Raw genomic sequence first — 11,703 nt, forward strand, 5'->3', positions numbered from 1 at the left:
ATTTTAGTAATGAAAAATATTCTTTCCTAGCTGAACTACTATTAAACATTTCAAAATGAATCGCCATGTTCATCTTTGGTGCCATTTTCTTTATAAGAATACGACTTCATAAGTATTTCAAAATAGAACAATTATTGATGAAGTGTGCGTGAAAAAAAAGTAACATTACCGTACTGTGTGTTAATGGCATTTCTGGTATATAAAAGAAGCAGAATTTTGTTACTAAAAACTAAAGATATTTAAACCATTCGTTTGGTAATATGGTAACGGTTAATCAGAAATTCAGGTTTTCATAATTATAGCTCTTATTACCACAAATGTAGTAAAAAAAAAGCAGAACTGAAAATGATTTTCGTGCCATGCTCTAAAGGTATCATTTTAAAATTACCACATTTATTGAATTTTATCAGATATTATAAAACCATATTTTATAGTTAATTTTACCGAAATCATTACCATAGCTCTTCGGTAAAAACTACTGACCTGTTTTGGTGCTCCTATACAACTAAAAACACGGTAAATTCTACCATATTCTGATTGTTTTTAACAACCAGAGTATTCTTTGCTTGGTGTAGAGTAAGCTTACTATGAGTCATTAATAAGAATTATTTTATACTATTATAAAAAGTATTTTCATTCATTCAGAGAGTAAAATAAGTGATTAAACGAAAAAAGTTTTATGCTGTAATTAAAAACTGGTGTGAATTGCGCAGTACTTTTGAGCATAATGCTTTATCATGTAATTTAATATAAAGTTTATGAAAGCTAACAAGTGAAAACAATGCAGTACAAATAATGTGACATGCAATTGTGATACTTTTTACTGAGCATTAAATCATTTTCAATTTTTAAACTCAAATAAAACAAATTTATCTTAGCATAGATTCCAATTAAATGCTGAAAGTGTTTAAGAAAATACAAAATCATTAGCGTCTTAAATTCAAATATTAACTTTCATTTTTCTTAATTTTAAGCAAACCTTGATACGCTTTGATAATCACGCTTTACTAACGATTTATTACTTTTATAGTTATAATACAAGTTTATTTCTAATTTAATCCAGCACGTGCGATTTTACAGCTTTTTAAAGCAGTTATCTTATTGTTTAAAATAATTGAAGCGAATTTTTGATGCATATAGTTTGAGAATAATTTGAATTTGATTCATTCAGAATTATTTGAATTGGATTCATCATTTCAAAAGCAAAGAAAAAAATGTTTGTTTAGATAGTTTCTAATAGAATCCAAGAAATAAGTTATTCTAATCTTTTTGTCAATTAAATTTTCTATCGTATACATGCAAACTGATTTTCATCAATGTTATTTGAAAAATAGAGATAAAATGAATTTTCGGATCCCTAATTTCAAAAGGCTACAGAAACGGAAAATTTTTGCTTAAACATTTTTTAAAACAAATTATCAGCAAAAAGAACCAAATCATGAAGAAACTCATACTTGTACAGAGTGTTTCATAATAACCATCCCTAATATTTTGGAAAATGAATTTTAAAAAATTACACGTTAGAGAACGCAAATGAATATTTAAGCATGGAAAAATCCAATACACGCTATCCAAATCTAACGAGTCATTACTGAAGCAGAGGTAGGTCAAAACCTATTTGATTGTCTGATGTCTCTCCGTATTCAGTATTGAAAATTCTAACACTGTGTGAAAGAATACTTATTTCTAGTTGACATATACACTCTAAAGGGTACAGCTAAATTAAAACACTAATGTTTAAAAATGCTTGCACCAAGCTTACGCGTTTTTTATACACATTTTTTATACATTATTTTCGCTCCCAAGAACACCAACATTAAAAACTTTGGATGTCGTCTGCACATTGTTTACAACCGAGCACGGAATGGCTTTTATTTGTTGCAGTTTTACAAGCTGATAAAAGAGTGTTTTTTTTTAATTGAAATTAAAAAAAATGAGTTCTTTACTAAATAGCTAAATTTATGACGAAATACTACTAATTCTTTTTGAAGAAACCTTAAAAAAATCACCTGACTATTTTTGACTACAATGGTGCTTAATCAATTTGGGCAATAGGAATTACTGATACAACGGTGATTTGTCCAATTTTAATTAGTACCAAATATACTAACATAGCTGCAGTTACACTTTTATACTTGGTAATTGGTAAAACAGCAACAATACTGCGCAGTTTTTATATAGATATTATTGAGAGTGGTTTTTACAGCTCCATCGAAACAGATAAGAACAGGTGAAAATTTCTTGATTGTCATTGCCGACAACCATAAGTTAGTCTTCGAGCAAAAGCATCATACCAAATTATAATGAACAAAGTTAATCGATATTTTGATGGAATAAACAATTAAAACGAGTTTTTACTAATCTAATAATGTAATGTACCAGAAAATACTAATAAATAATAAAAATTAAACTATTTTATCTTCTTATTGTACTAATTTAGTGATTATTTATTTTTGTCTCCTCCCCCCGAATGGAGCAAATTTAATAATTTGTTTCTCCCCTGTGAATTAGTAAAACATCTCCCTTAATTTTGCTTTTAAGTACAGTACTTATTTTTTAATTCAAAAGCCGTTGATTTGAAATTTTTTAGGTTTCAGATGACTTTCGAAATTCTTATTTGGTGATGCAGTACACCTATGCTACCACGTTTTTGTCAACATTTAGTTTATCTGACATAGAATAAAAATTAATTAAATACTGAAGAACGTCCTATAAACTTTCTTTTAGATAACATAGATCAATAAATTTTTAATTTCAAATTATTTGGAAAAAAAATAGAATTGCCGCCTGTTTAATTTATATCAATGAATTTCACTAAAACAATGAGAAAATTCTATTTTTCAAACATCGCTCCTGAAATTACAAATTGAAATTTCCGAACGATTCTTAAGGTTCGGGCTGGCTTAAATTACCTCTTTCACCCGATGTCCAAATTTCAAAATTGCACAAACGATACTGGAGTTATAAGAGAAACTCACGGACCAACAAACATACAGAAACTCTTCCTTAGAATGCTATAGATTTATACATTTTTAAAATACGATCCATTTCAGTATAAGAAAAAGGGTGCTTAATGGTTCTAAGGATCATGAAGCCGATACCATCAATAAGGTGGAAGAACTCTTAATTTTATCTTACACATACTACAGGTTTCTGATTATACGTACACCGAAGAGCCATTACATTATGACCACCCTCCATCTATAACAATGAGCCCGCCCAGGTTTTCATGGATTCTCGTCCAGGAACAATCTCTTCATGGGGCACATTGGAACCCATAATCCTCATAGAACAATCCCTGACGTCTGTAAGCTACTTAAACATAGTTGCAGACAATTTTCACCCATTCATGGCAACAGTTTTTCTTGCGGGGGATGGTGTTTACCAACAGGATAATGCACCATGTCATAAGGGTCGAATCGTCATGGATTGGTTCGAGGAACATTCCAGTGACTTTCAAGTCATGTCTCTGCCCCCAAATTCACCTGACCTTAATCCAATAGAGCAGTTGTGGTCCTACTAGGAAAACCAAATTCGTAATGCCACGCTACCCCCTCGCAATATGAGGGAATTGCAGGATCAGTTGGTGAGCGCTCGGTACCAGATACCTCAGACTACCTATCAGCACCTTGTGGAATAAATGCCACGGCTGGTGCTAGCAGTTTTGAGGGCTGAAGGTGGTCCTACGTTTTATTATCAGGGTGGTCATAACGTAATGGCTCTTCGGTGTATAGATCTGTCACATAGCACAATATTGTGATCATTAATTTTACCAAAACGTATTAAATATAATAATATTAACTAAAAAAACATTGTTGATAACAACCGATCAATTGTTATCAATTACGATAATATTACGATCATTATCAATATGATAGTATATATCGAAAAATATTTTAGCTATTATTATACTTAACAATAATACTGGTGAAAAAAAAAACTTTTTTTACTGTTCCATAAGATTTATAACAGCTCTCTGATACCTTCGTAATGCTGATTTCAAACCTGAAATGGGCTATTCTTACCAAGTGACTGTTTTTAATGACATTTTTAGTTTTTTTTTTTTGTCGAAATGCACAAGACGTTATATATAGCAGAGGGTTGAATAAATATTGCGACAAAATTCTAAGGGAGTTGGGCGTTTCATCAAGATTGAAATCGCACAGGAACCCTTGCTAGGAAATATTCCCATACGCGACCAGGGGATGTTCGCTATTATGAACTATTTCTTTGTATGCTTCTAAACAGGTTGTGATAAGGAAGGGTCCTTAGTCGCGTATGATGACATTTTAGGTCAAGGGTTCCAATTCAGATTTAATCCTGCTGCAACTCCCCTAAAAATCGTCGCTATATTTAAACAACCCTCTGTGTTATATAACGTTTTTACGCTTGGACATTTTGACAAAAAAATAGACTAAATGTATCATTTTAAATAATTTGCAGATATAAAAGTAAAAACAATTTCATATTTGAAATCCCTATACCCGATAAGGCAAGATCAAGTATTTGTATAAATGCAACAACAAAATGCGTTCTCAAGAGTAATTTTTTAATATGATAGCATGGGTATTAATAAATTTTACTTGATGTGTCAAAGCAATTTAATTTTCAATTTGATTCAATTTTAACAATATTCAGGACAATTTCAAATTGTCTAAATAATTTACTTGAAATCCACATACCCGACTTAATATTTGTATCAAATATCAAGTGATCAAGTATTTGTATAAATGCAACAAAAAATGCGCTTCCAAGTGTAATTATTGAATACGATAGCATGGATATTAATAAATTTTACTTGATGTGTCAAAGCAATTTCATTTTCAATTTGATTCGATTTAAACAATATTCAGGTCAATTTAAAATTGTCTAAATAATTTATTTGAAATCCACATACCCGACTTAATATTTGTATCAAGTGATCAAGTATTTGTATAAATGCAACAAAAAATGTGCTTCCAAGTGTAATTATTGAATACGATAGCATGGATATTAATAAATTTTATTTGATGTGTCAAAGTAATTTTATTTTCAATTTGATTCGATTTTAACAATATTCAAGACAATTTCAAATTGTCTAAATAATTTATTTGAAATCCACATACCCGACTTAATATTTGTATCAAGTATTAAGTGATCAAGTATTTGTATAAATGCAACAAAAAATGCGCTTCCAAGTGTAATTATTGAATACGATAGCATGGATATTAATAAATTTTATTTGATGTGTCAAAGCAATTTCATTTTCAATTGTATTCGATTTTAACAATATTCAGGACAATTTAAAATTGTCTAAATAATTTATTTGAAATCCACATACCCGACTTAATATTTGTATCAAGTATCAAGTGATCAAGTATTTGTATAAATGCAACAAAAAATGCGCTTCCAAGTGTAATTATTGAATACGATAGCATGAATATTAATAAATTTTATTTGATGTGTCAAAGTAATTTTATTTTCAATTTGATTCGATTTTAACAATATTCAGGACAATTTCAAATTTTCTAAGTAATTTCATATTTGAAATCCCCATACCCTACTTAGACAGGATCAAGTATTTGTATAAATGCAACAAAAAATGCTCTCTGAAGTGTAATTATTAATAAATTACTATTAATAAGTTACTATTAATAAATTATAAATAAAAAATATTAATAAATTTTATTTGAATAAAAGTTGAATTGGTAGCTGGAATTAATAACAATTAATTTCATTGGGTTAGATAAACTTTATTTGGGTAATTAGCAAAGTAAACAATATTTTATTTTATAACCGTCGATGAACAGCCGACCCAATTTCATGGGTTTACGACTACTTACGTTCAACTCCGTAGCCTTGTAATTTTGAACCAATCCNAATTTCATTTTCAATTTGATTCGATTTTAACAATATTCAGGACAATTTCAAATTGTCTAAGTAATTTCATATTTGAAATCCCCATACCCTACTTAGACATGATCAAGTATTTGTATAAATGCAACAAAAAAAGCTCTCTGAAGTGTAATTATTGAAAACTATTAATAAATTATAAATATTGCAATATATACTTTTATAACGCTTTTTTGACAATATCTCGTGAGATTAAAATTCGTAATTATCAGTCATATAGACCAATATTCGCGCTGCAAACAACATGAAAAATGTATCTCCAATTGAGGGTGCTTAAAACTAAAAGTACCAGTAAAATAATACTTCTTTTCTGTTTCTTGCAGGCTTTATTTGCTATTCTCTCTTCAACAAATATAAAAAATGAAATATTATCTAAAAATTGCAACTCTTGTGATGATGGCCCTGGCTGTCCTGACAGTAGCGGTGAGAGCCAAAAATATTGGACAACAAGAGCGAATCTTCTATCCTTCACAGTTGGATGTAAGTATTTATTAATTTCCAAATAAAAATATTTTTAACTCAACTCAATATAGAAATAAAGGTATACAACGTAAAAAGACGAATAATAACACATATTCTTACATACTTTGGTTTTTGTTTTGTTTGAGCAGAAACTTCAATGTCCAAACAAAGATGCAGAAATAAATTACAAGCAAGTACCACAAGAAAAAAAATAGTTGATCAGTAGATGATAGAGAGCAAGTATAAACAAATTAAATGTACAAAAGAAAGGAGTAAAATAGCAAGTGTGGTGTGATAAGGATAAGGTGATGACTTTATTGGTGTCAAGATGCACACTGAAAACAGTATGGTCAAAACTACTAGAATATAGACAAATTAGCAGTGTTTTTGTCTTTTTGGGAACATTAAAAATTTCGATAATTTTTACCGAAGTGCTTTGGTAATGATTTTGGTAAATTTCCTAAAAAGGTATGATTTCTGATATGTGATATAATTTAATAAGTGTGGTAAAATTTAATAATTTAATCATACTAGCTTAAATCATAGTATAAAACTAGTTATTCGGTTAGATTTACTTTTCTATTTTTCAGTGATCAGAATTATAGTTTGGAAAACCAGAATTTAAGGAGAACCCCTACCAAATCAAGAGAAAATAACCAACTGCAAGATTTAATTACCATATTTTTACCAAGATTTAATTACCATATTTCCATAGCCTTATTAAATTAAAATGTTGTACCAGAACTGTCATTAACTGTCATTATCAAATTAAATGTTTTACCAGAAATGTCATTACCATGCAGTATGGAAATTTACTAAAATTTATCAAATATTGGTAAAGAATGAGATATAGAGGGATACGTAACTAAATTATTTAAACTTTTTCAAAACTTTATTAATTTTAAGTCCTACCTCCATTTTTATCTAGCGATACGCATCCTGCCTAAACTTTTCTCGAACTCAGTCAAAAATATCATATAAAAGCATCAAAATATTCATCAATTTTCTTAGCAATTCCCCCCAAAATTCCTCCGAATTCAGTTATGATTGTCATACTAAAAATATTAGCATAAAAGTCTCTTAACATTTTCGTGAGCTATTTATTCAGGCAATCTACATTCCATAAAAAACTTTCCCTTATTCAGTTAAAATTAACAATACTCGGATTACAATTTTTTCTTAGCAATTTCGGCTAGAAAACCGTATTTTTAGAAAATATCCTTGATTTCAGACAGGAATATCATATAAAAGCAGTCGTATAAGAACTTATTTACCGTTTTCATTCTGATTTGAGCTGGAAATGCTCATTTTAAAGAACTCACACAGAAATCAACCCAAATCTAGCCAGGAATAATACGTAAAAATAGTCTCATCAAAGTTTCACGTAAAAATAATCTCATCAAAATTTCTTAACAGTTCTATGAGCTATTTGCGCCAATAATCCACATTTTGCAGAAAATTGTCCCAATTTCAATCAGAAATATCTTATAAAATTAATGGCATTGAACTCCTAACATTTTTCACAGCTACTTGCACCGAAAATCAACATTTTCAAATTGCTTAAAAATTGTCGCTTCCAAATTTCTTATGAGCTTTCTGGGCCATTTGTGCTAGAAACCCACATTTTGTAAAAGATAATCCCGAATTTCATTTAGGAGTATCAAATAAAAACAAACGTGTCAAAAGTCCTTATCAATTTTGTGAGTTATTTTGGTCGGAAATCTGTACTTTGTACAAAATTATCCCAAATTTGAATAGAATCCCAAAGAATAGCTATATCAAACTTTTGAGCATTTTTCTGGGCCATTTGTGCCGAAACTCCAATTTTGCGCAACATTTTTCAATTTTAGAATTTCCTACAATAATAATCACATCAAAATCTAATAACAATCTCCTCAGTAATTTGTCCAAAAACCAATTTTTTTTTAAAATCGAGCCGGGAAATAAGATGAATAGTATCAAGTCTGCTTATGAATAGAAATTCAATATTTATTCCAAACTGAACTACATTCATTCATAAATCTAATAAGCCAAATCTAGTCTCATTTATTAACGAATGTAATATGTATAAGTTTTGAAATTATAGACTTTTACATGCATGAAATAAATTTATTCAAGCAAAATTTTCTATAAAAAGCATCAGTATTTGCATTTGAATAGTTTTCCTTTTTCAATTGATTTTCGGAAGAATATCAAACTTGTTTACTACCCTAATCAACTGTATTCATCTTTGAAATTAGGAGAAGGAAAGGAGGAATAAAATTGAATAATATGTTTTACATTTTACTTTTACAGGAGAATATTTCCAATATATTCTTAACTTCAGAAGTAATACCCATAATTTTAATGAGCGTCGAAATGTTCTCCCCTACTCTGTTACTTTAACGTTCTAAAAATTATTTCTTTCATAGATGCCTTTCCAAAAAGCAATTATTATCTTTTAAAAACTCCTCTCGAACTAAAACGTAGTGAAGTAGGCGTATTATTAGATTTCATTTTCATTTAATGAAAATTTAATGTTTTTTTTTAACAGATACTCATGTTCCATTGTTCACTTATAATTTTTCTTAAAAAAATCACTTTATTCCATACGTCAATTTATAATAAAAGTTATTATAGATTAACGTATCGAAAAATATTTATATGAAAATATTGCTTCACCATTAATTACATAAACTATATATAAATATTGCTTTATAGAAAATTCAATGATGATTTAAAGTTATTAGCTACATAGAATTAAAGTACTTTTGTTTTTACATTGTCCCTTCGTTAGTAAACCAATAATGAGATTACGATTAAGAAAGTTGTTATGAAATATTAAAAGACAAATTAAATTTAATTTAGTGTCAAGTAAAAATGACTTTAATTATTTAGCTTAAATAAAAAAATTGTTTTTAGATTATTCCTATAATAATAAATACATAAATATAAACTGTATTCAGTGCCAAATTCATTATTCCATTACCAAACATATCTTACAATATATAAAGCTAAATTGTTGTTTTTATAACATTAATTTCTATTTTATTCATATATCAAAAATAAGTAATTTTTTTAGGAAACATACTGTCAAATAATATCTTATAATTCCATAAATTAAGAAATAATTCAAATTGTTTCCGTGCTGTTTTCGTGGTCTTTTAAATAATATTTTTAAACGCAGACGTATCACAAGACCATATTTTAGAAAATATAAAGACTAAAAACGTTAAAACTTTCTTTCAATGAAACTATTGTAACTTTTGATATTCAAAACTTACGCAAGAAAATATTTGATATTCTAGATTCTTTGTTTCGAAATGTAAATTCTATTTTATGGAAATTCACTTGGGCATAATGCGTCTCACTTTATAAAAATAAATTTAGTTTGGTTCTTATATATTATTGATAAAATATTTGAATCATAATTTTAGCTAAAATTTTCACGAAATTTATCCTATATTATTATGCATCAAACATTTTTTAAATCATGTAAAGTAAATATGGTTCTATTTATGTTAAAATAAACTATTTATTTTTAGGTTTTTCTTGTTATACGCTATAAATTTTCTTTATACAAAAATTTTAAAGCATTAAAGTTATATATTTGTAATGAAATCAGAATTGCGTTTAACTTAACCTTTCTTTCATATGTTTTTCATATGTTGTTAAACGTGTTTCTGTTAAAAAACAAGGCATATTTTTTTCAAAAGCGAAATGAATCCTGAAAAGAGATGGTTGAAATAAAATAATTAAAAGTTTTTTTTGGAGTAACTTTTCTATGAGTCTGACGGGAAAAGTAATAAATAAAATATAGCGTATAACTTATAAAAATCGAGTTTAAATAATCTTGGTCAATTTTCCGGGTATTTTATTCATTTCTAAAAATATTTGCCTTAAAAACTTCGTTAGAATTTATTATAAGAGTTTTAAGAAATGCAAATGAAAAGTCTGTGATTTTCGAAGAAAAATAATAAATTTAAACCCCAGACTTTTCATCTGCTTTCTTTAAAAACTTTACAAGAAATTCTTGCAACACATTTTAAGATAAAATTTATAAAAATAAACATAATGCCTGAAAAATTAGCCGAGACTACATAAACTCGATTTTTACACTTAATATTTTATTCATTCGTGCAGATCCATAGAAAAAACGTTTTTCAAAGAAATATTTAAAATTACTTTATTTCAAATTTGTTCATCTTAGGATTCATTAAGCCTTTGAAAGTTTTGAGTAAAAGTCAATTGCATAGCAATATAATGTTGTTTGAACATTAATAACTCAAAAATTATTTCGAAGGGAAATTTTAAGTCAAATAAATAATTTGTATAAATATTGTTAAAATTTAATAAAGCTGTGTTAGACATTAAAACTTATTAAATTATACAAGCTATAAGCTAAAATTTCATGAATAGTACGATAACAATTATAAATATTTTTATTGTTATTAATAAATGATCGTGTTTAACATAAAAATTAAACTATATTGATAGAAAATTTGTTTCCTCACAATTATTATTTTAAATATGTAAATAATTTAAAAGCAAATATTGAAATCAATGCTGAAAGTAAACCATAAATTCAAACATAGTAGATGCATCTATATAACGCAAGATGAGAGAAAAAGATTAAAAATTCAATGAAATACAAATACGAAATGAAAACTTTTGTATGAGATTTATAATGCAAACAGTCTATACATGCATTAAAACAATATTTATTTACAAAACTAAGGAATAATTTATAATACGAAACGAAATTTTACAGAATAATTCATTTGTAAAAATGTTAACTTTCATTTTAAGTCAAAAACAAATGAATTATAATGCATTATTCTTCTTGATTCAGTGAAGATAAATTTAAATTTTTTGTTTAATAAATCGAAACGATAAAACAAACGTATAAATTATGTACATTTTCATTTCTTTCGGAATTATTGTATACTGAAACTTATGTAAAAAGTACCTCATCATTTTTTTAAAATTAAATATGCGAAAAAGTAATATAAGAGAATTGTTTATTTTTGTGACTTTTAATATTTAGAAGATGATTAAACAGAATATCCATTATGAAATAGAAATTTTTGTTTTGCTTATTCAATCATTAGCTTTTTATCGAATAAATCCAAGACTATCAGTTTTGGTTACCTAACAAAATATCAGTTTTGAAGGATTTAAATGAAATTATTGGTAAAAAATTACTGACATGATTTTCCGTCGAAAAAACAGAAATAAATTTATTTACCATTTTCTGCTCAAAATATTGGACCATATTGAACTGTAATATCATTCTAAATTGATATCGCGTGGAGAAAATGGTAAAATATGACCAGAATATATATATATATATATATATAACAGAATAAA

At 27.4% G+C, this 11,703-nt stretch overlaps 1 protein-coding gene across 1 annotated transcript in view; it reads left to right on the forward strand.

Moving 5' to 3' along the window:
* LOC107449047 (prohormone-1-like) overlaps positions 1-11,703 on the forward strand; it is a 102,150-nt gene that overhangs the window by 82,255 nt on the left and 8,192 nt on the right. The window contains exon 2 of the mRNA XM_043041194.2: positions 6,216-6,372. Within this exon, the coding sequence (XP_042897128.1) occupies positions 6,253-6,372 (120 nt within the window). The 5' untranslated portion in view covers positions 6,216-6,252. The remainder of the gene's footprint in view (positions 1-6,215; positions 6,373-11,703) is intronic.

Source organism: Parasteatoda tepidariorum, chromosome 5 (genome assembly GCF_043381705.1).
Source record: "Parasteatoda tepidariorum isolate YZ-2023 chromosome 5, CAS_Ptep_4.0, whole genome shotgun sequence".
NCBI lineage: Eukaryota > Metazoa > Arthropoda > Arachnida > Araneae > Theridiidae > Parasteatoda > Parasteatoda tepidariorum.